Source organism: Geotrypetes seraphini, chromosome 2 (genome assembly GCF_902459505.1).
Source record: "Geotrypetes seraphini chromosome 2, aGeoSer1.1, whole genome shotgun sequence".
Lineage (NCBI taxonomy): Eukaryota > Metazoa > Chordata > Amphibia > Gymnophiona > Dermophiidae > Geotrypetes > Geotrypetes seraphini.
In genome coordinates, this window is record NC_047085.1 from 412,180 (window position 1) to 438,163 (window position 25,984).

A 25,984-nucleotide genomic window follows, 5' to 3' on the forward strand; every position below is an offset into this window, starting at 1 on the left:
TGGAAGAGACTCTGGCAAAGAATATGAAGAAAGGGGACAAATCCTTCTTCAGGTATATTAGTGATAGGAAAAAGAACACAGACAGGATAGTACGCCTTAGAAAACCAGATGGGAACTGCGCAAAATCAGATTCCGATAAAGCAGAACTACTGAATGAATACTTCTGCTCGGTCTTCACCTGCGAGGCACCGGGACACGGTCCGCAGTTGCAGGCAAGGCCCAGCATGGAAGACCCGTTTCAGAATTTCGAGTTCACACCTGGCGACGTCTACTACGAACTGGCAAGACTCAAGGTGAACAAAGCCATGGGACCGGACAATCTACACCCCAGGGTGCTCAGTGAGTTGCATGATGTCCTGGCAGAACCGCTATCAGGACTCTTCAATCTCTCCCTAAGTTTGGGGAGAGTCCCCATAGACTGGAAAACAGCTAATGTCGTTCCACTGCACAAAAAGGTTTGTAGGGCAGAGGCTGCAAACTACAGACCGGTGAGTCTCACATCAATAGTATGCAAATTCATGGAAACACTAATCAAACGTAAATTAGATGCAATCTTGGATGAGGAGAATCTACGGGATCCCAGTCAACACGGGTTCACCAAGGGTAGGTCCTGCCAATCCAATCTCATCAGCTTCTTTGACTGGGTAAAAAAACAGCTAGACTTGGGAGAATCCGTGGACGTCGTATACCTAGACTTCAGCAAAGCTTTCGATAGTGTCCCACATCGCAGGCTGTTGAGAACATAAGAACATAAGCAATGCCTCTGCTGGGTCAGACCTGAGGTCCATCATGCCCAGCAGTCCGCTCACGCGGCAGCCCAACAGGTCCAGGACCTGTGCAGTAATCCTCTATTTATACCCTTCTATCCCCTTTTCCAGCAGGATGAAATCAATGGGGCTGGGAGAAACACTAACTACATGGGTAATCCGCTTTGAACCGAAAGGTAATGGCGGAATAGAAATCTGTATTGTAATGTAATGTCAATGACTGGCTGAGTGGCAGACTTCAGAGGGTGGTAGTTAACGGTACCCTCTCTAAAACATCGAAGGTGACCAGTGGAGTACCGCAGGGCTCAGTCTTGGGCCCGCTCCTTTTCAACATATTCATAGGGGACCAAACTCAGGGGCTTCAAGGTAAGATAACGTTATTCGCTGACTACGCCAAACTATGCAATATAGTGAGAGACGGCAATTCACCCGATAGTATGACACAGGACCTACATTTGTTGGAACTTTGGTCCTCGACCTGGCAGCTGGGCTTCAACGCTAAGAAATGCAAGATCATGCACCTCGGCAGCAGAAATTCGTGCAGAACTTACACCTTGAATGGTGAGACCTTAGCTAGAACTTTAACAGAATAAGACTTGGGAGTGATCATCAGCGCACACATGAAAACTGCTGATCATGTGGAGAAGGCTTCATTTAAGGCAAGACAGTTGTTAGGTTGCATCCGCAGGGGTTTCGTCACCCGGAAGCCTGAAGTCATAATGCCATTATACAGAACCATGGTGAGACCTCATTTGGAATACTGTATGCAATTCTGGAGGCCACACTACCGAAAAGATGTGCTGAGAGTACAGTCAGTGCAACGGATGGCCACCAGGATGGTCTCGGGGCTCAAGGATCTATCATACGAGGAAAGGCTGAAAAATTTGCGGCTGTACTCACTCGAGGAATGTAGGGAGAGAGGAGACATGATCGAGACGTTTAAGTATATTACCGGCCGTATCGAGATGGAAGAAGAGATTCTCTTTCTCAAAGGGCCCTCAGCCACAAGAGGGCATCTGCTCAAACTCAAGGGCGGGAAATTTCATGGCGACACCAGGAAATATTTCTTTACCGAGAGAGTGGTTGATCCTTGGAACGAGCTCCCGGGGCAGGTGATCGAGGCAAACAGTGTGCAAGAATTTAAGAGCAAATGGGATGCCCATGTGGGATCCCTTAGAGGGTTAAGCCAAGGGAACCTGTCACCAGGAGTGGGATCCCTAGGATAGTAGACTTGGGGGTGGGTCAGTAGAGTGGGCAGACCTGATGGGCTATGGCCCTTATCTGCCGTCATCTTCTATGTTTCTATGTTTCTAATATGGAATCTTGCATCATGTAGCTGTAGTTCAGGTTCCTTTTCTCACATGTATCACTTTGCATCTGCTCACATTAAACATCATCTGCCATTTTGATGCCCAGTCTTGCAAGGTTCTCTTGTAATTTTTCACAATCCTCTTGTGATTTAACAACTTTATGTCAACAGACAATTTAATTATCTTACTAGTTATTCCCATTTCTAGATCATTTATAAATATGTTAAAAAGCAGCAGTTTCAACACAGACCACTGGGGAGCCTTTTGAGATAAGCATTGGTCTCCAGTGATCTATCGGGCCTCCTTTAAGCTATTAAGATTCTACATTCTGGTCATCCCTTATATCTCTCTTCACAAGGCCACCATCTTCAAATTCCTACCTGTCAATCTATTTGTCTCAACAATATGGAACTTGCTTCCATTAGACCTGTGTTTGGAATGTTCTCTCCTTGATTTCAAAGTTAAACTCAAAACATATATTTTTTTTGTAAGTTATTAGTCTTAGGTGTCCTTCACTGACTGTTTGGGATATGGGTGCCTTTCCTTCAGTGGTGCTGATTCAATTTGTAAGTTCCCCATACTATCTTTTTTTTTCATTCCAATTCCACAATACTCCCTTTCCTTCTTCTCATTTAAAAAAATTGTAAACCGCTTTGAAAGTTATCTCTTAAGCGGTATTTTAAGTACAGAATAAACTTGGAAACTTGAAACCTCACTATCTACTCTTCTCCACTGAGAACACTGACCATTTAACCTTACTCTCTGTTTTCTATCTTTTAATCAGTTCTTAATCCACAATAGGACATTACCTCCAATCCCAAGCTGCCATGTATAATGTCAACAAATAAAGTAGTTTGAGTTCTTACCCCTTGCATCAAGAAGCAGTTGGGATGTGGCAGTGGGACACCAGCCATGGCATGGTGCTCTGAACCACATACTGGGGAAACAGTATGCTTCCCCAGATGGGGAAACAGAACGGCCTGGCGGACAAACTGAGCAGGGTGCTGTAACCTCATGAGTGATCTCTCGAGAAAGGTGTTGCCCAGAAGATCTTTGAAAAGAGAGGCATCCTCTCTGGATCTATTGCCACTCATGTCAACAACAAATCTAACCAAATAACTTCTGGCCAAATATCTCAACGGTTGGCCATGAATTTTCAATCAAAAAGACTTATATGTTCTTATGTCATCTTTCTCCAGGATGAGAGAAGCCAGTAAGCCTATACCTACTCTTAAACTTTTTTTTCCTCAGCATCATATGTTGCTGGAACAATGGTCAACTACTTGGCAGCTAGGCTTCAATGCTAAAAAATGCAAGATAATGCACCTGGGTAAGAGAAACCCGCGTAGAACTTATGTACTAAATGGTGAGACCTTGGTTAGGACCACGGCGGAACGCGACCTAGGGGTGATCATTAGTGAGGACATGAAGGTTGCCAATCAAGTGGAGAAGGCTTCCTCCAGGGCAAGACAAATGATGGGGTGTATCCGCAGAGGTTTCGTCAGCAGGAGACCTGAAGTTATGATGCCGTTGTACAGAGCCATGGTGAGGCCTCACTTGGAGTACTGTGTTCAGTTTTGTAGACCACACTACTGAAAGGACGTGCTGAGGATCGAGACGGTTCAGCAAATGGCCACCAGGATGGTCTTGGGGCTCAAGGATCTCACGTATGAAGAAAGATTAAAAAAATTGTGGCTGTATTCACTTGAGGAAAGAAGAGAACGGGGAGATATGATTGAAACATATAAGTACATCACGGGACGCATTGAGTCAGAAGATGATATCTTCTGGCTCATGGGACCCTCGACCACCAGAGGGCATCCGCTGAAGATCAGGGGAGGGAAGTTTCATGGCGACTCCAGGAAGTACTTCTTCACCGAAAGAGTAGTGGATCATTGGAACAGACTCCCACTCCAGGTGATAAAGGCCAGCAGCGTGACGGATTTTAAGAGAAAATGGGATACTCACGTGGGATCTTTAAGGGAGTATATTCAGGGGAGGGGATACTTGGAATGGGCAGACTTGGAGGGCTATAGCCCTTTTCTGCTGCTTTTTTCTATGTTTCTATATTGTTTAAAAGATAACTTGTCATATTCTCCAGCCAAAAGTGTTTATTTATTTATTCATTCAGTTTTCTATACCATTCTCCCAGGAGAGCTCAGAGCGGTTTTACATGAGTTTATTCAGGTAGAAGGCTTATATGCGATAATTATGAGCCATGTAGAAAGACAGTTGTGTTAGGAAGCAAGAAGTGCACATTGCACACAGTAAATTGTATATATCTCCCAGACACAGTGCATGCTGTACATACTTGGAGAGACAGTGTGTGTTATTGGGTTGTACACTGGCAAGTTGGTTTTGGGACTCTGGACTAGTTTCTCACTGAGTGTGCTGTTGTTTGGAGGCTGAGCTACTGCTTCTGTTTTGGAATTGTTTTTTGGAATGGGAGACTTGGGCTCTTTTACATCCTTCTGATTGCCTCTGTTGTGCGCAACTCTTGAAGCGTTTGATCCCTTTGCTTCCGACTTCTCTACTGCAGTACTACAGGTAGACTCTCTCTTTTGGGCCTCACGCTTCTGACGACGAACGTGTGTCTTTCTTTCTAGGATCATCTGAAAAAAGAATGAGAACAGCATGGGTAAATACAATCATAAAATAGATTAAGTGAAGAGATATACATGGAAAGCTATAGGTGAAAAGCAAAGGTAACATAAGAATTGCCATACTGGGACAGACCGAAGGTCCATCAAACCCAGCATCCAGTTTCCAACAGTAGCCAACCCAAGTACCTATCAAGATCCCAAGTAGCAAAACAGATTTTATGCTGCTTAACTTAGGAATAAGCAGTGGATTTCCTCAAGCCATCTTAATAATGACTTATGGACTTCTCTTTTAGGAAATCATAAAAACCTTTTTTAAATCCTGCTAACTGCTTTCACTACATTCTCTGGCAATGAATTCTGGAGTTTAATTTCCCATTGAGTGAAGAAATATTTTCTCTAGTTTGCTTTAAATCTACTACTTAGTAGTTTCATCGCATACTCCCTATGGAAAGAATGAACAAGCAATTCACATCTACCCTTTCTACTCCACTCAGTATTTTATAGACCTCTTATCATATCACCCCTAGCCGCTTTAGCCTTTCCTTATAGGGAAGTCGTCCCATCCCTTTTATCATTTTCATCACCCTTCTCTGTACTTTTTCTAATTCCACTATATCGTTTTTGAGATACGGCGACTGGAACTGCACTCAGTATTCAATGTGCAGCCATGCCATAGAGCGATAAAAAGGCATTACAACATTTTCATCTTTGTTTTTCATTCCTTTCCTGATAATTCCTAACATTCTATTTGCTTTCTTAGCCGCTGCCGCCGCCACACATTGAGCTGAGGGTTTCAATGTATCTTTTCCTGGGTAGAAGGAAAGCGTGTAACTAAAACAGGCTCTCTTTTGCCCAAAAATCAAACAAGGGTTGTGCTATAGGAACTAGAAAACAAGCAACAGATGATAGCCGACTAAAATTCAAAGCTCTATCCGATGGATGCAACATTTAACCAGCTTTTTGTTCTCCCAAAGGTGGATTCACTAGTTGCGCAGGTTACCAAACGTACCTCCCTTCCCAGTGAAAGTGGCATGGTATTAAAGAATGAATTTACAAACAGGATCTCATTCTAGCATTCTGCGGTAGTACAGCTTATCACCTGTTAATTCTGCACCAAATACCTTTAAGAAAATACAACAAATTAAAATTCTAATGAAGCCCAATTCTACTGTATACAGATTTCCAACTAATTACACCCTTGCCCCCTAAACTTTGCTACCCTTGCCAGTTTTCAAGTTATATGGAACAAAAAGACATCAAATGGTGCCATTTCATAAGACTCTCTTTCGAAAGAACAGAAGTTAACACTGAAGAAATAGATCTGCTGTTTTGGGCTACAATCATCCTTTGCTTATTACTCATATCACTACACATTGGGGGGGGGGGGATTAACTGACGTTCTATGCAAACTTCCCTAATGCTTCTTTAGCTTGGGATTCTCTCTTTATTCCAAGGTTGCCTTTTTTTTTTTTTTATTCTGTTACTGGTTTTCTCTCCATCAGCTTTGGAAAAGAAAAACCAAAACAAAACACCCCAACCAGGCACCTACCAACCAGCTATTCCATAAAAAAATATTTTCTGATGTTATTGCCAATTCTACTCTTTGTGACTCTATATCACGATACCTTGTTCTATAATTTATAAACATGTTTCAATGTAAATGTGCAGAGAAAAAGATTGAGAGAATTACCTCATAAAGCTTATTACGATATTCGGCTACAGAAAGCTGGATATCATCGTCAACAGGAAGAACAACATCATAATCCAGGGCAGGCTCTCTTAAAGGGTAGTGGAACCTACAGCAAAGATACAATGTGTTTTTACTGTTAATTCTACCTTCTCATTATTTGTTATTCAGACTTGTTCTACTAACACTTTATCCAACCCTCATAACACTTACCTTACACAGATTTCCATCACATTACTGCTACTCAGAACAACCTTCTTCTATGTAAAAAAAGCTATGCTGATAGGACGAAGCTTGGCAAGTCACAGAGAGATGGCTGCCTAAGATTGCTTCAGAAAGGGAGAGTCTCAATTTAAAGTCACCATGGGATAGTCTGATAGGTATAAAATGATTGGAAATCATGACAAGCGGAAAGCAAAACAAAAACAGCATTTGATGGAGGGAAAGAATTGAAGCAAAATTTACCTATCTCAGTCAAAATTCAAGAGCTGAGCACTATAAAAACAATGATTTAAAAACAACAACAAAAAAGTGCTCCCAGTATTGTGGCACTCCAAGCAGAAATAATGAAGATGGCTATACAGAGCAACTCCACTCAGGATTTTGTAGACTTCAGTCATATCTACCCTCAGCTATCTCTTTCCAAGTTGAAGAGCCCTAATCTTTTTAGTTTTTCCTCATATGAGAGGAGTTCCATCCTCTTTATCATCTTGGTCCCTCTTCTTTGAACCTTTTCTAGCGCCACTATATCTTTCTTGAGATAAGGAGACCAGAATTGAACGCAATACTCCAGATGAGGTCGCACCATAGAGCGATACAAGGGCATTATAACATTCTTAGTCTTGTTAACCATCCCTTTTTTAATAATTCCTAGTAATCTATAAAAGGACTTGGGGGTTTTGGTGGGCAAAACAATGAAGCCGGAGGCACAATGCGCAGCGGCCTCAAAGAAGGCGAACAGAATGTTGGGCATTATCAAAAAGGGAATCACTACCAAAACCAAAGAGGTTATCCTGCTGCTATATCGGGTGATGGTGCGCCCATATCTGGAATACTGCGTTCAGTACTGGGCGCCGTACCTTAAGAAGGATATGGCGATACTCGAGAGGGTCCAGAGAAGAGCAACAAGAATGATAAAGGGCATGGAAAACCTTTCATATGCTGAAAGGCTGGAGAAGCTGGGGTTCTTTTCTCTGGAAAAGCGGAGACTTAGAGGGGACATGATAGAAACTTACAAGATCATGAAGGGTATAGAGAAGGTAGAGATGGACAGATTCTTCAGACTGGCGGGGGCAACAAGAACAAGAGGGCACTCAAAAAAATTGAAGGGACACAGATTCAGAACAAATGCTAGGAAATTCTTCACTCAGAGGGTGGTGGATACCTGGAATGCGCTTCCAGAGGAGGTGGTAGGGCAGAGTACGATTTTGGGTTTCAAAAAGGGATTGGATGAGTTCCTGAAGGAAAAGGGGATTGAAGGGTATAATTAGAGGGGTACTATACAGAATAAAATGTCTTAGTAAAGGATCACTTATAGGTCATTGACCTGGGGGGCTGCCGCGGGAGCGGACTGCTGGGCACGATGGACCTATGGTCTGACTCGGCAGAGGCGATGCTTATGTTTTTGTGTTCTTATGTTCATGTTTGCTTTTTTTTCCACCACGACTGATGGGGTGGAAGGTTTCATCATATTGTCTACGATGATACCCAGATCCTTCTTGGGTGCTAATCCCCAAGATACACCCTAGCATCCGGTAACTGTGATTCAGGTTATTCTTCCCAATGTGCATCACTTTGCATTTGTCCACGATAAATTTCATCTGCCATTTGGACACCAAAAAATTGACAGCACACACAACAATAATAAGTAAAGAGCCCAACAAGGAATCTGGGATAAGGCCCTCTAGAAAAGAGCGAAGCCCAAAATACCACCTTGCAACTACCCCCCCATACATCCCACACTCAGATCCCCAATCATACCCCCACAACCCAATACACATCACACATTCTTGCACTCAATAACCCAGACCAACAATATCCAAATTGGCAACAGTCCATTAGAATATTCAATGAAAAGATGATCAGGGAAAATATCTTCCTTGGAGAGTCCATATACGTCTTGTCCTCACTCGCAGGACAGTCAAACTCCCGAACAATCCTTAACAGCCAAGCAACCAGCACACAGAAAAAATATAATAACAAAATAAAACAAAAAATGAGGCTGCTGTCTCTTGTTGGGATGATTGCAGACAGTCTCTTCACTGTGATCAGCAGAAGGGTGAGCCCCCGGTCCGGTCACAGCAGGAGGGGGTTCGCTGCAGTGGGCCTATAGATGGAAACAACCCAAACCCACTGAGGTGCTCAACAAGTACCAAACCCCCATCCGAGATGGTAGGGTGACAAACCAGAGGGGTTCCCCCCAACCCGATGAAAGTGTCCACTTCAACAGACTCAACCGAACATCTCCCACCTCAAGCTGTCAATGTAGTAGTAGGCACATCCCCTGCCATGTCTAGAGTGGTGACAAATGCCTAGGCATCAGCCACGGTTTCATAGGTTTTGGTACTGCCATTATGAGTAATGCGGAGACGAGTATGGTAAGCAAGCAAACAAATCTTCCAAGCGAACAATGTGGAACATATAGGTGAGAAATGCCATCTCTGTTGTGCTACTTTAGCTGAAAAGTCTTTGAAGCATAAAATTTGGTGGTTCTCGTAAGAAAGATGTTGATGTCTCCAGAGTGCCTGTAGGATGGCCGATTTGTGAGTGAAATTAAGCACCTGCACAATAATCACTCTGGGTCACTGCAAAGCTGACTGCCTTATGCCAATCCTGTGTGCTCTATGTGCAGCGGCCCCAAAGCTGCAGGAAGGTTCAAAGATGTGGTCAGCCATCTCTCCAAAAAAGTGTCAAGGCTGGCATCTGGGAGCATTTCTGGAAACCCTACAAAAGAGATTATTTCTCCTTGCCCTATTCTCTAGTTCTTGCATTTTGTCCTCCAGGGCCTCCAAATGTTTATGATAAGTTGTTTTAGCGGTTTCTACCTCACAAAGCCAGTCTTCCGCCTCATTGACCTGCTGCTGAAGTGCACAAAGTCTTTGCCCATGGCATTCAGTTTGCATTGAAGCTGTGCTAACTTAGCATCAATAGGTTGCAGGTGCTTGTCCAAAATAGTCTCTAAAGCCGCTGTAACCTCGGTAGTAATTTCTGTCACCCAAGTAGAGGCCTTGAACCAGCGCCATTTTGTCTTCTGGCATCCTGCCTTGTTCTCTCTCCTTCCGCAAGGTTTTAGATGCCAACATGGGGTGATGCCACTCTTGACCTAATCCTCAACGGACTAGGGAGACCCGCTACGGAGGTGGCGGTACTAGCCCCACTAGAAAACAGCGATCACAACACGATCCAGTACAGGCTAGAAATTGGATCATCAAAGGTGAAAAGAACTACAACGACTGCACTTAACTTCAAAAAAGGGAATTATGATGCCATGAGGAAAATGGTGGGAAAGAAACTCAACGACAGCGCAAGGAAGATGGAGTCCGTAGAAAATGCCTGGACCATACTCAAGGGCACAGTGCACGAAGCACAGAACCTGTGCATCCCCAAGTACAGGAAAGGGTGCAAAAAAAATAGAACAAAAAACCCAGTGTGGATAACAAATGCAGTGAAAAAGGCGATAAGTGACAAGAAAGCATCATTCAAAAAATGGAAAAAGGACAAAACAGAGGAGAACCAAAAGGAACACAAAAAACACCAAAAGGAGTGTCATCGAGTGGTTAGGAAAGCAAAAAAAGAATATGAAGAGAGACTGGCAGGGGAAGCAACAAACTTCAAATCATTCTTCAGGTACGTTAAGGGGAAGCAACCAGCAAGGGAGGAAGTGGGACCCTTGGATGATGGGGACAGAAAGGGAGTGGTAAAAGAGGAAAAGGAGATAGCTGACAGGCTAAATAAGTTCTTCACGTCAGTTTTCACAAGGGAGGACACAACCAACATTCCGGAGCCCGAGGAGATCGTAAAAGGAGAGCAGGATGAAAATCTGGTCCAGCTAGAGGTGAGCAAGGTGGATGTCCTCAGGCAGATAGACAGGCTAAAGAGCGACAAATCGCCAGGTCCGGATGGCATTCACCCAAGGGTACTCAAGGAACTAAGGAACGAAATAGCTGAGCCACTTAGACAAATATGCAACCTATCCCTAAAAACTGGAGAGATTCCGGAAGACTGGAAAATAGCAAATGTCACGCCCATCTTCAAGAAAGGCTCAAGGGGAATCCCAGGAAACTACAGGCCGGTGAGCTTGACCTCGGTCCCGGGAAAGATGATGGAAGAACTGATTAAAGACAGCATCTGGGAATACATCGACAACTATGGGCAGCTAAAGTCGAGCCAGCATGGCTTCTGCAAGGGCAGGTCATGCCTCACGAACTTATTATACTTCTTTGAGGGGGTAACCAGCCAGGTGGATAAAGGGGAATCCATAGATATCATTTACCTTGACTTCCAAAAAGCCTTCGACAAGGTGCCACACGAAAGACTACTAAGGAAGCTATGGAACCATGGGGTGCAAGGGGAGGTCCACCGATGGATCAAAAACTGGCTAGCAGACAGGAAACAGAGGGTTGGAGTAAAGGGACATTACTCAGACTGGCAATGGGTCATGAGCGGAGTTCCACAGGGGTCGGTGCTGGGACCGCTCCTATTCAATATATTCATTAACGACCTGGAAGCAGGAACAAAATGTGAGATTATTAAATTTGCGGATGACACCAAACTATATCGCAAGGTCAATAACATGGAGGACTGCGAAGATCTCCAAAAAGATCTGACAACACTGGAAAAATGGGCCAAAAAGTGGCAAATGAGTTTCAACATAGGGAAATGCAAGGTCATGCATATAGGGAAAAAAAAAACGATGTTCACTTACAAAATGGGGGGATCGGCGCTAGGGGTGAGCGACCTTGAAAGAGACCTGAGAGTGATGGTAGACACAACATTGAAGGCGTCAGCACAGTGTGCCATGGCCTCAAGGAAAGCAAACAGAATGTTGGGTATCATTAAGAAGGGTATCATGACCAGGACAAAGGAAGTCATCCTGCCACTGTATCGTGCTATGGTGCACCCGCACCTGGAGTACTGTGTTCAGTTCTGGTCGCCGTACCTCAAGAAGGACATGGAGGTACTTGAGAGGGTCCAGAGAAGAGCAACTAAGCTAATAAAGGGCATGGAGGACCTCTCATATACTGACAGACTGAAAAAGCTACGGGATCAATAAGTACAAGGGGGCACTCAGAGAAATTGAAAGGGGAGAGGTTTAGAACAAACGTCAGGAAGTTCTTTTTCACACAGAGGGTGGTGGATACATGGAACGTGCTACCAGAGGATGTGATAAACAGGAGCACGCTACAGGGTTTCAAAGAAGCTTTGGATAGGTACTTGGAAGACAAAGGGATTGAGGGGTACAGATAAGAGTAAAGGTAGATTATAGGGATGGGATTAGAGGTAAGTTACAAAATTAATCAGGGACCACTGTTCGGGCACTAGGCCTGATGGGCCGCCGCGGGAGCGGACCGCTGAGCAAGATGGATCTCTGGTCTGACTCAGCGGGGGCAACTTCTTATGTTCCCACTCTCGGAAATATAGTAAGAAGGTCAAAGTAAAGACCTTTGAAATGTGAAGGTACTTGCCCGATCAGGAGATCGTTTTATGCTTATAAACGGGGATTTTCAGGGGAGGCAAGCAGAGAGCCATTAAAACACATCTGCTCTCATGCACGGCGTCACATGATCTCCCCCTTGTTTGTTTTTTAAGGAGTTGCAGAACACTAGGCTGTAAATTTTACCTTACCTTCAATTGTTAATTCTAGTTGTGCAATAGCAAGTTAGGAAAAAACCAAAGAAAATAATAATTCTCTGTGGCCAGTCTACAGGAACGAAAACAATTTCTTTATAATCAAGGAAGAGTAATTTTAAAACAGGCTGCCAAACTTTACAAGAATCTCAGAAATTACACCCCTTTGAAAATTATCTATTGGAACATACCACATACATTTAATCTATTGTTTATTGGAAACTACTATATCACTACTAATGATTGGGGAGTCAATTCTGAGCAGTTTGCATGAGCTTCAGTAATGGTGTTACAATATATGAGCTAAATATATGTGAATTACAATACATGAGCTAAATATATGTGAATCTTACCCCCACTCTGTTTAATATCTACCTCGCTTCTTTGGGAAATCTTAATTTAAATCTTAGGTTTTATATTTATGTGGATGACATCACTATAATTACATTACATTACATTACATTAATGGCTTATATTCCGCCTGTACCTTGCAGTTCTAAGCAGATTACATCAAAAAGATAACTGGACATTTCCAGGAAGAGGAATTCAATTAAAGACGCTGGACCTAGTACATCAAAAAGATAGCTGGATTTTTCCAGGAAGAGGAATACAATTAAAGGCGTAAGTGAGGATGCTAAGAGGGGGCGAGAGGGGAAAAGGAAGGGGTTAGGACATTTGGGTGAATTTCTTGAATAGTAGGGTCTTGATTTCTTTGCGGAAAGCCTTGAGGTCAGTTGAAGCTGTCAATAGGTTGGTGATGGTGGGGTCCAATTTAGCTGCATGTGTTGCTAGTAAGTTGTCATTCATCTTTTTGTGTTTAGTTACTTTAAAAGGGGGGTAGGAGAAAGGGGACTGGGTTCTCCACTGTCTGGTTGAGAGGTTCCTGTTTAGACGATTGTTTAGGTGGGTGGGTGCCGTTCCATTTAATGTTTTGAATAACATGCAGTATAGTTTGAAGTACTGGCTTGTATTGGAAGCCAGTGTGAATCTAGGAAGGCGTTGGTGATGTGGTCAAATTTTCCAAGGGAATAGATCATTCTGAGGGCAGTGTTCTACACGGTCTGTAGTTGTTTTATTAAGTAGGTGGGACAAGGAAGGTAGAGGATATTGCAATAATCCATTAGACTTAGGACTAGGTATCGGACTATGAGTCTGAATTGTTCTTTGTCTAAGAATTTTCTAATTTTGCTAAGGTTGCGCATGGTGAAGAATGATTTTTGTGTGATTTTGTTGATTTGCACCTGAAGAGTGCAACCTCTGTCTACTGTTACTCCAAGGGGTTTGAGAGTGGGCTGTAAGGGATATTTGATGGTTTTTATTTCTAGTTCAGTTATAGAAGGGGTTTTGTTCTTTTCAAGCAGTAGAAATTTAGTTTTATCTGGGTTGAGCTTCAGTTTGTGCTCTGTCGTCCATTTTTCCACTGCTTCTAGAGTTTTTTCCAGGATGTCTGTTGTGGTCAAAGGAGAGGAGTATGTTATGTGTCAAAAGAGAGGAGTATGGTTATATCGTCTGCATAGCTGAATGAGGTTACTTTGAGTTTGTCTAACAGGGTACCGAGGGAGGAAATGAAAAGATTGAAGAGCATGGATGACAGTGGGAAACCTTGAGGTACTCCGCAGGGATTGGTCCAAGGCTCCGATATAAGATCCTTTGTTTTTACTCTGTATGTTCTTGTTTTGAGGAATCCTTGGAACCAGTTGTATACTTTGCCTGAGATCCCTATTGCTTCTAATATCTGAAGAAGTATAGTGTGGTCGACCAGGTCAAATGCGGCAGAGAGGTCGAGTTGAATTATCAGCATTCTTCTTCCTTTGCTAAGGTGCTGTCGGGCTATATCTAGAAGGGAAACTAGCAGTGTCTCGGTGCTGTGGTTAGATCTGAACCCCGATTGAGTTGGGTGGAGTAGGTTGTGGTCTTCAAGGTAGTTGGTGAGGTATTGGGCAACCAGACCTTCTATTAGTTTAACATATAATGGAATTGAGGCGATGGGTCGGTAGTTGGAGGGGGTGTCTATTGGTCCTTTGGGATCTTTCAGTATTAGGGTGATTATGATTTCTCCTAGGTCTTGTGGGAATTGGCCTTCCGTGAGAGTTGTTTGGATCCATTGCAAGAGGCAAGCTCGCATTAACTTGTTTGACAGTCGAGATTACAAATTTTTTAGTGACCATTCTAAATCAGATTGAATCTTGGATGATTGCTTTTAAATTGAAATTAAATCCAGACTATGTATGGTTTTATTATGTACACTTGTTGAAAGATTAAAAATGAATAAAGATTATAAAAAAAAAAAACCCAAACCAAAAATGAAATTAAATCCAGAAAAAACTAAATTTTTTCTTGCAACTCCTAATGATAAAATCAAAGAAACATTAATACATTTGAATGGTCTTGATTACACTATAGATCAGTCTATAAAAATTTTGGGAGTGACTATAGACACACCTTACTTTGGAACAGCATACTGATCTATTATTGAAGAAATGTTTTTTGGTGCTTTGGAAACTTCGCACCATCAAAAAATATTCTGATGAAGCTTCATTTTGTTTGTTAGTGCAGTCATCTGTGTTAAGTATTCTTGATTATTGTAATATTATTTATTTAGGCGCCTATAAGAAAATCTTTAAAAAATTGAGAGTGGTTCAAAACACTGCAGTTCGACTGATTTTTGATCTAAAAAATGGGAGCATATTACTCCATACTATCAGAAACTTAATTGGCTGCCAATTGAGGCCAGAGTTTTGTTTAAGTTTGCTTGTATCTGTTATAAATCAATCTTTGGCTTGTCAGTCGGCTATCTTGTTTCCCATTTTTCTTTGAACCACTCAAATAATTTTACACGTAGGGTTTGTTTGTTTATATTCCCTCCTGTTAAATTATGTTGCTATAAAAGGCTTCTTGAAAGAACTCCTTCTTTTCAGGCTGCTAAACTGAATGTGTGGTTTGGGAAAATTATGCTAGGAGTTTTCTCCTATCTTGACTTCAGAAAATTATTGAAGACCCAATTATTTGATAAATTTGTATCCTAATTGCAGATTGATGTTTTTTTTTTAATCTTATGCTTTTCTTTTGTTTAACTACCTGATGTATTTCCATTTTTAAACTGTACTCTTCGCTGTATGTTCAGATTTACTTGTGAACAGCCTAGAACCATTTCTGGTTAGGTGGTATATAAAAAAAATAAAATTATAATTATTTATACCATATATATATATTATTATTATACATATTATATAATATGTATAATAATAATATATATATTATTATTATATATTAATAATATATATATATATATTATATATTAATATATATTATATATTAATAATATATATATTATATATATATATATATTATATATTATATTATAATATAATATATTATATATTAATAATATATATATATTATTATATATATATTATTATTTATACCATATATTATAGTATATGGTATATACTATAATTATTGTTATTTACTATAATACTATACTTATTGTTATTTACTTATAATACTATAATTATTGTTATTTACACCATCTATATATATCTACTATAATTATTCTTTGTATTATTTATGAGTTCACTCTTTCTGTTTCTTCCATGTTGCTATTCCCCCTAAATGTTTCTTTATTTGCTAAAGTGTTCTGTGAATATTTTGGTGTCCTTTTCTAGTTTTAATTCCTTTGGAAGGGAGTTCCACCACATTCTTTTCCTGACACTTATGTATTTGATGTCCTGAAAGGAGGAAATTTTTAATAGGTATTCTTGGCTCGAGTGTAGGGTGCATGTTGGTGTATGGTTGTCTAGTCTAGTTGCTAGGTATTTCAGTTATGCCAAATGAATGATTTTGTGTATCAGCAACATGATCTTGAATTTCATCCTATTTTCAATCGGGAACCAGTGTAATTCTTTCAGTAGCATAGTCTGCTTTGATTTTCCCAGCAGAAATCTTGCTGCTGCATTTTGTATTTTCTGAGGTTACTTCTGAATCTGTTCCCTTTCACCTTCATTCTATGCCCCCTAACTCCAGAGCCTCCTTTCAAATGAAAGAGACTTGCCTCACGAACATTTTTATTTAAACATCTCTATCTTATCTCCCCCTCTAATCTAATCTAATCTAATCCTTATTTTTGTATACCGCATCATCTCCACGTTCGTAGAGCTCGACGCGGTTTACAGTAGGAGAAATAGGAAGGAACTACAACAGAGGGTTAGAGGTAGAAGTGTGAAGAAAATTTAGAGGACTTGGGATGCCAAGATATAAGAGTTTCCTTGATTCCTAAGTTGGAGGGAGACTTACATTTTTTGAGAAAAGCCAGGTTTTCAGATGTTTGCGGAAAACTTGGAGAGAGCTCAAGTTCCAAAGAGGGGAGGTAAGGTTGTTCCAGAGCTCAGTGATTTTGAAGTGGAGGGAGGTCCCTAGCTTTCCTGTGTGGGAAATGCCTTTTAGCGAGGGGAAGGATAGTTTTAATTTGTGGGAGGATCTGGTGGTATTAGGGTTTGAGGAATTCCAAAAAAGAGGGATAAAGGGAGGGAGGATACCAAATAGGATTTTGAAAGTTAAACAGGCGCATTTATAGTGGACCCTGGCGATTATTGGAAGCCAGTGGAGCTTGGCCAGGAGTGGGGAGACATGGTCAAATTTACTTTTAGCGAAGATGAGCTTGGCTGCGGCATTCTGAATCCGTTGGAGTCTGTGGAGGTTTTTCTTAGTTAGGCTTAAGTAGATAGAGTTGCAATAGTCCAATCTGGAGAGGATGATGGATTGGACAAGGAGGGTAAAATGTTTTTGATGGAAGCAGGATCTAACTTTCCTCAGCATGTGAAGGCTGAAAAAGCATTTTTTTACCTCTCCCGCCTTTCCTCCAAAATATACATATTGAGATCTTTAAATCTGTCCCCATATGCCCTATGCGAAGATCACTGACCATATTAGTAGCCTTCCTCTGAATCGACTCGATCCTGTTTATATATTTTTGAAAGCACAGTCTCCAGAATTATACACTCTATTCTAAATGAGGTCTCACCAGAGTTTTCTACAGGGACATCAATACTTCCTTTTTCTTAGTGGCCATTCCTCTTCCCATGCACACATACATCCTTCTAGTTTTTGCAGTTGCTTTTTGCAGTTGCTTCTCTTTTGTGCACAAAAGTTCTTCATCCCCTAACAGTTTTTATCTCTACCATCTCCACAGGGAAGCTGTTCCATGAATCGCCATCCTTTCCATGAAAAAGTATTTTCTCAGGTTACTCCTGAGTCTGTCTGTTTTCACCTTCTTCATTCTATACTCTCTCATTCTAGAGCTTCTGTTCTATACACAAAACGGCATATCTCCCACCTTTCTTCAAAAGTATACATATTGAGAACTTTAAGTCTGTCCCCAAATGCTGACTCCATTTTGTTTATATCTTTTTGAAGAGGTTGTCTCCAGAATTGTACACAATATTCTAAATGAGGTCTTACCAGAGTTTTTACAGAGAAATTATCACCTCCTTTTCCCTGCTGTCCATTCCTCTCTATGGGGTATATTTAAACAATAATACAGTGGTGCCTCACACAACGAACTTAATTCGTTCCAGGAGCAAGTTTGTTATGCGAAAAGTTCGTTATGTGAAACGCATTTTCCCATAACAATACATGTAAAAAAAAATAATTCGTTCTGTAGCATAAAATATGCTAAGATGACATAAAAAAAGATAAATTTACCTTGTTAGAGCTGTTAGCATGATATAGAGGGGATATATGTGAAGGGGAGGGGAGACAGGGGTTTTGTTGATCCTTGCTGTGTATTATAATCACCCCCCACATACTCCCCAGTACCTTTTTTAATTCCTCCCATCTTTCCCAGCCAGTGGCGTACAGGCCAGAAGCGCAGAGATCAGGAGCAATTCCTCTGCATGCCTGTGTGGGCCCATGCCGATCTCCGAATGGCTGCAGTTAGTTCTTGTGAGTCCCGCGAGAGCTGGCTGCAGTTAGTTCTTGTGAGTCCCGCGAGAGCTGACTGCAGCCATTCAGAGATCAGCGCAGGCCCAGGCGGCGGGGGGGAGGTTTAAAAATATGCGGTGGCGGCGGGGGGAGGTTTAAACATATGCGGTGGCGGCGGGGGGAGGTTTAAACATATGCGGTGGCGGCGGGGGGAGGTTTAAACATATGCGGTGGCGGCGGGGGGAGGTTTAAAAATATGCGGTGGCGGCGGGGGGAGGTTTAAAATATGTAGCGCCAGTTAAGCGATGCAGCTCGGGCGACTTCGTTGTGTGAAACGAAGTCCGTTGTACGGATCAAGACAAGAAGTTCGTTGTGCGCAGCGTTCGCTGTGCGAGGCGGCCGTTATGCGAAGCACCACTGTACAAGGAAATTGCATAAAACACTACAGGACAATTCAAAAATGAACAAATACATTTTTATGCAAAGTGTGCCGTATATTCTTATCTTTGCAAACAATGTGGACCAATATTATACAATATACAACAAAAACAGAAACATGCCAATAACCAGCAGTCAAACCCATGTCCATGGAAGTGGAAAATTATAAATTAACATCCCAAATTGTTCATGTATATTTTCCACCCTCCCCCTATACACCACCTTTCCTTGCACCCTCCCAACTTCCCTTTTCCCGAGGATCCAACAGAAAAAAACTTATATATTGCCCAAACTAGCAATTACTAATCTGTTTAACAAGATGCCATGTTCCTTAAGTGGGAGAGCTAACCAGATTGGCTCTCAAATAGCTCGAAACATCTGCCAGCTATGGCTATCCCCATAACCTGCAGAGTGCCATCCCACTGTTAAACTATAGAGCATACTGTTCTCTCCACTTATAAAGAATAACCTTCTTCCTCAACACTAACGCTTTATATTTATTTATTTTAAACATTTCTATAGCGTCTAATTCCTAGGTGGTTTATAAAATATCCACATACACAATAGCTAAAACAGCACAAAAAAGTAACAAATCATCTAAAATTTAAATACACAGTGATTCCTCGAAAAGGACAAGTCAGACCCTATAAAAAAGCATTAAACATGTTTTGAGGAGCTTCTAAAAGTACCTCTATCAGCACATTTTCTCAACTGCCCTACCAGTGAATTCCATAATGTCACCGCCGCACAACAGAAGGTCTTTGCACAAGTTTTGACATACAGTCAAACCTCGGTTTGCGAGTTTGTGAGTGTTTTGCAAGACGAGCAAAACATTCTCGCAAATCTTGTCTCGCAAACCGAGCATTGATGCGATTTGCGAGCACCCCCCCAAAAACCAGCATCGCTCCCCCCGCTCGCGAACACCCCACCGCGCGAACCGGCACCCCCTGCCCAAACAGCATTCAGCATTCGGTTCTCGGGAGGGGTGGGGGGGGTGCAATACCACTGGCCTCGGGGGTGTGTGGGTGGGTGAGTGGGAACGTATCAAGCGAGTTTCCCTTACTTCCTATGGGGAAACTCACTTTGATATACGAGTAATTTAGTTTACGAGCATGCTTATGGAACAAATTATGCTCGTAAACCAAGGTTCCACTCTATTTTGGATTAACATTGGCCTTTAACAAAGCAGAATTTTCAAAACCAACAATTTTTTAGGCTGATAAGTAATCATTTTACTCTTATAATACTCTGGAATTGTACCAGACTCTCAGTTATCTGGCACCCGTGGGGATTGGTGTGCATGCATGAAGGACAATTATAGGAGACCAACCCCAGCAAAAGAAAAGATGTGATGGTAGTAAAGATTTCAATGTAAACAATATCAGCAACTCACTTCTTAGCATTGCAACGGAAAGTGCAACGAAACAAAAATCTATCCGAAACAGGAGATTACAGCTGAAAAATAGCTGAAAAGCGATGAGCACAAATTCTCGCAGTCTAAGCAACAAAGTAGAGAATGACACGGGGAGAGATCCCCGCAGTGAGCCGCGGGGAGCCTGCGGTTTGGCTGCGGGCTTCAGAGACTCTATACTCAAATCGCCGCAGACACGGGGAAAAAAGTTTTCACCGCCCGCAGGCGCAGGTGAAAAGATTTGTCCCCGCAGGCCAATGTACCCCCTTCAAAGAACCGCTATTTACCGTGTCTTCACCGTGAGTCTTTGGTCGTGACCGGGTGTCATTTTTTTCCCGGCGGCCATGTTTGTCTTCGCGTGGTCTGTCTCCTCAACCCGACTTGCACGTTGCCGCATTGACTCCGCCCCCTAAGAAGAGGACCAATCGCTACTGCCTTGTTCTCTGCCGGGTCCTGCCTACTTCCTGTTTTCATGAAGACAGGACCCGACAGAGAGGAAGGCCTGAAGCGGGCAACAGAAGTGAATTGTGAATGCTGCTGCTACCTGATGAAGTTCAGGACATCGAGGAAGTAGCAGAGTGAAATCGGCTGCTGGCTTGGGGGTGAGTGTAGGGAAAGAATCGTGGAAGTGGAGAAATTGGCATGATGAATTTTGCTTCACCTATATTCACGTTCAATGCTATTTCAATGTTCAATAATGTGTATTTCTCCATATGTACTGTTTCCTGTGATTTCATGATTGTTATCAAATAGTTTTTAAAATATATATTAATCAGATTCATTTGCATATCCTCTATATATCTACTGCTCTACACCTTTCTTTCTGAATTTCAATTTGTCTGCTAGGTTGTTATGATTTCTTTTGCCTCCCTATGAATTTTGTTCCTTCTATTTCAGCATGAGAATGTGTATGCTATTGGAAAGAGTAGCTCAGCCAGTCTCTTTTACTAAGCCACATTAGAGGTTTCTAGTAGGACTGTTTGTGTGAAAAAAAAAACCAGCTCCGTGCTGAAGTCTGGCTGGGCTACTCTTGCAGCACTGAGCTGGTTCTTTTTTTTTTTTTTTAATCAGAGTGCAAAGCCAATAAGATTATTTTATTTCCAACCCCTTTTCATGTAAGACTGTGTAGTTTTATGTCTGTGCATTGCTAGCCCCAGGGGTGGTGGAAGATTAGTGATTGAAAAATTGTATGAAAAATAACTATTTTAAATTTAGTGATAAAAATGTGTCAGTTTTGAGAATTTATATCAGTCTATTTTTCTATAGTTGTTTCAGAGGTGACATTGCATATTTTTTTCATCTGTCTAGACCTCTTCGAAAAATGATACAAATATTAATTAATTTGTTCTCTGCATACAGTGCGCTTTATGTTTATTTTAAATCTTTCAGTGTGTTACACTGTCTCATAACCGTACTTCCTTTTTTCATGTCGGTGCTAGGAAGAAAGGAGAACTAGACTGAATCCAGAGATTGTGGATGATTTGTTGTTCATCCACGGGTTAAAAAATAAGGACAATTAAAAGTACATGTCGTGTTTTGTTTTTGTATAGTTATTAACTAATATTTAACTAAGTTTTAAAGTTTTAAAGTTTTACAGAATGTTTCCTTTATACGTAAATAAAGAAAAGTATATAAAATCGTACCCGTTTGAGGCTTTTATGTATGCAGCGGTGACGGTGACGGGGCGGTGAATGGGGTTGCAGTGGCGGTGACGGGGCGGTGAATGGGATGGCAGTGGCGGTGACGGGGCGGTGAAGAGAATGGCGGTGACGGGGCGGTGCAGAGGATGGTGAGACGGGGACGGGGCGGTGACGGGGACCAATTTTTTCACCGTGTCATTCTCTACAACAAAGTTCATAATCTGCAAGCCCTGATGTTAGAGGCAGATCTGGATATTGTCGCTACCATAGAGACATGGTTCAGTGAATCCCATGGATAGGATGCAAACATACCGGGATATAATCTTTTTAGGAAGGACAGAGATGGTCAAAAAGGAGGAGTAGCTCTCTATGTAAAGATTGATATCCAAGCGACCGAAATGCAAGGGATCAGGGGAGAGGAAGAAGCGATATGGATCGCTCTGAAAAGAGAAGATGGAACTTCTATCTAAGTGAGTATAGTCTACAGACCTCCGACTCAATTGCAGCAAATTGATAAGGATCTGATTGTAGATATCCAAAAGTTTGGAAGGAAAGAGGAAGTGCTGTTGTTGGGAGATTTCAACCTGCCGGATGCGGACTGGAATGTTCTGGCTGCGGTATCGGAAAAAAGTAGAGAGATTGTGGATGCCTTTCTAGAGACTCTGCTCAGACAAATGGTGACAGAACCCACGAGGGAAAAAGCGATATTGGATCTGGTCCTCACAAATGGAGAGAGTATCTCTAATGTTTGAGTGGATGCTCACCTGAGAAGTAGCAATTATCAAACAGTTTGGTTTGATATAACGGCTAAAGTGGAGAGCGACCGAATGATATTTAAAGTCCTAGATTTCAAACATACGGACTTTAATGAAATGGGAGAGTACCTGAAGAAAGAGCTGTTAGGATGGGAGGATATTATGAGAAGTGGAAAGACAGTGGTCTAAGCTGAAAGGAGCGATAAAAATGGCTACAGCCCTTTATGTGAAGAAAATAAATAAAAACAAGAGAAAAATCTTGACCCGAAGCACTGAATCAGTCCTGACAACCCCAGCCCCTCCCTCCCTCCTTCATTTGCCTGTAGCAGCAGCCGGTGAGCAGAGGAAGCGCCGTAAACAGGCTGTTTCTGGCCAGCCCCGGCATAGCCTTTCCTATGCCACATCAGAAGTGACGTGGCAGAGGAAAGCAGCCTGTTTATGGCACTTCCTCTGTTCAATGGCTGCTGCTACTTCCTTTGGGTAGGTGAGGGAAAGAGGGAGGGAGAGGGATGGGGTTATCAGGACCTGCTGCTTTGGGGGCTGGAGGGAGATTTCTGGCTGCTGCTGTTGCTTTCAAGTTCAAGTTTCAAGTTTTATTAATTCTTGATAAATCGCCTATTTAATTTCCTAAGCGATGTACAATACAAATTAAAATATAACAGCTAATACAATAATAAATAAAAGACAAATTAAAAAAAGACAATACACGAATAGGGAAGGAAAAAAAAGGGAGAAGTTACAATTTCTTTTCAAGAGTTGAGGAACATATAAAGGAAAATAACATAAGGGGAATAGGACTTTAAAATAGCAAGTTAAAAGGACATTTTGGTTGAGAAAATCATAGATTAAAAGCATCTTTAAAGAGATAAGTTTTTAAGGATTTTTTAAAAGAGACAAGGTTTTTTTCGTTTCTAATAAATTGAGGAATGGAGTTCCATAGATGAGGTGCTGTGACTGAAAACATGTCCTGTCTTCTGGTTCCGATTATTTTCAAAGATGGAACTGTTAATAAATTATTGGAGGATGATCGAAGAGTCCTAGCTGCGTTGTATGGAATAAGCATCCGAGTAATGAACTGCGGTTCCTTGTAAGTTAGGGCTTTGAAAACTAGATGTAGTATTTTGAATGTGATTCGATGGCTAATTGGAAGCCATTGTGAATCAATCATTAGAGGTGTAACATGATCAAATTTTTTTGCCTTATGTATTAGTTTAATTGCAGTATTCTGAATAATTTGTAACCTTTTTTTTCCTTTTGTAAAATATTAAAGAAAAGTGAGTTGCAATAGTCGATTTTGGAGATGATCAGAGAATGAATAAATATATTAATAGACTTAGGTTCAAGAAATTTAGCTATAGAGCGTATCATGCGTAATTTTAAAAAACATGATTTAATTGTGTGCCCTATATTTTCATGAAATGAAAGTTTATCATCAATGATGATGCCCAAAATTTTTAACGAAGAGATAATTTCAAGTGGGGAATTGTCTAAAATAAAATTGGAACTTAAAGAAATATCCTTTTTCCAGGTGAATAGCATTGTGGTTTTTTTTTTTATATTTAATGCTAGTCGGTTTTTATCAAGCCATTTTTTTATTTGTTCAAGTTTATTGTTTATTACCTGGATTTTGTTAATATTACTCGGGTCTAAAGGGTGAAGTAATTGAATGTCGTCGGCGTAGGCAAAAACTGTAAAACTGATGGATTGACATAAGCTTAAGAGTGGTGATAGAAAAATATTGAATAAGAGAGGTGATAAAATGGAACCTTGAGGAATACCGTAAGTTGATATAAATGGTTTGGATTGTTCATTATTAAAATGAACAGTTGAGGAGCGATTATAAAGAAAAGATGAAAACCATTTAAGAACTTGATCGGTGACGCCGAAAGATTCAAGTCGGTCTAACAGTAGGGAATGATCAATGGTGTCAAAGGCCGCAGACAAATCTAGTGAAAAGAGAGCAACTGATTTATGGTGGTCTAAGAAGTAATGGATATTGTTTGTCAGGCCTATTAATGAAAATTCAGTATTGTAAAATTTCCGGAAACCTTTGATTGGGATGAAGTGCGTTTGAAGCTTCAATAAAGTCTGAAAGTTGGTTGAAGACCAATCTTTCAGTTACTTTAGCAAGGAACGGGATATTGGCTATCGGGCGATAGTTAGAAACTTCTTCTAAGCTGGCTTTATGATCTTTTGGTATAGGTATAATTATGGCTGATTTCCAGGATTGTGGAACATAAGCAGTAACTAAACTTTTTTGAACAAGTGAGTGAATAATTGGACCAAAACAAGAGAAAAATTTTTTCAAGTAGAATGGAGGTATAATTTCTGAACGCGTTGCTTTTAAATTGGTTTTTTGAATGGTGAGTTTGATATCCGTTAAAGTAGGTATCCTGAATTTAGAGCATTTAGAGATTAGAACAGATTCCAAGTTGCAATCATTTTCATTAGTGTTGGTTGAACTTTGCTGAAAAGATTTACGGATTTCATTAATTTTTAAGCAGAAGTAGTTTGCAACTTCTTGGGCTGAAAGATTAACTTTTAGTTTGTTATATTTTCTTTGTGTTGAAGATATAATAGATTTTAGAATGGAATACAACATAGATGGATTTTTTGCTTTTGATATTTTTGTACTATAGTAATTAGTTTTGGCTTGATTAATTTTCATTTTATAGAATATAGCCTATTCCTTGTAATTTTGAAGATTTATGTCTGACTTATTATGTCGCCATTTTCTTTTTAACAACCTTAGTTGTTTTTTTAGAAGGGAAAGTTTGCTTGTATACCATGGATTTGAGATTTTACGAGTTGAGAGTGTTTTTGAGGTTTTATTATCGATAAGAAGTTGTAGAGAAGAAGTCCATGAATTTAAATCTTCGTCCAATGTTGAGGTATCTGAATTCGGAGTGGTAGAAGTGAAAAAAGGAGTAATATCTGATAATTCTATCTTAGAGAAATCACGGAAAGTAAAAGGTCTGGACTCTGGAGTTAACGAGTAAGCGTCTGGTTTTTCAAAACAAAGATTAAATGTAATAAAATAATGGTCGGACTAGGGAACAGTAGTAATTGAAGGATCCCGCCCCCCCGATCCCGCAGGAGGACACCATACAAATTTAAAAACTACAGCGCCAGCACCTTCATTTGCAGCACGATCGGGCCGGCGTGGGAGCCCTGCTCCGCCCCCCCCGATCCCGCAGGAGGACACCATACAAATTTAAAAACTACAGCGCCAGCACCTTCATTTGCAGCACGATCGGGCCGGCGTGGGAGCCCTGCTCCGCCCCCCCGATCCCGCAGGAGGACACCATACAAATTTAAAAACTACAGCGCCAGCACCTTCATTTGCAGCACGATCGGGCCGGCGTGGGAGCCCTGCTCCGCCCCCCCCGATCCCGCAGGAGGACACCATACAAATTTAAAAACTACAGCGCCAGCACCTTCATTTGCAGCACGATCGGGCCGGCGTGGGAGCCCTGCTCCGCCCCCCCGATCCCGCAGGAGGACACCATACAAATTTAAAAACTACAGCGCCAGCACCTTCATTTGCAGCACGATCGGGCCGGCGTGGGAGCCCTGCTCCGCCCCCCCGATCCCGCAGGAGGACACC

The 25,984-nt window shown here is 41.4% G+C and overlaps 1 protein-coding gene across 4 annotated transcripts in view; it reads right to left on the reverse strand.

Moving 5' to 3' along the window:
• Positions 1 to 25,984, reverse strand: part of MAPK15 (mitogen-activated protein kinase 15) — a 269,713-nt gene that overhangs the window by 75,655 nt on the left and 168,074 nt on the right. For 3 of the 4 annotated variants that reach the window (XM_033933019.1, XM_033933021.1, XM_033933022.1), the window contains 2 exons: positions 6,371 to 6,476; positions 4,389 to 4,689 (listed from right to left, as the gene is read on the reverse strand). In XM_033933019.1, coding sequence (XP_033788910.1) covers positions 4,389 to 4,689; positions 6,371 to 6,476 — 407 coding nt within the window. The remainder of the gene's footprint in view (positions 1 to 4,388; positions 4,690 to 6,370; positions 6,477 to 25,984) is intronic. The other variant, XM_033933020.1, reaches the window with a different exon arrangement.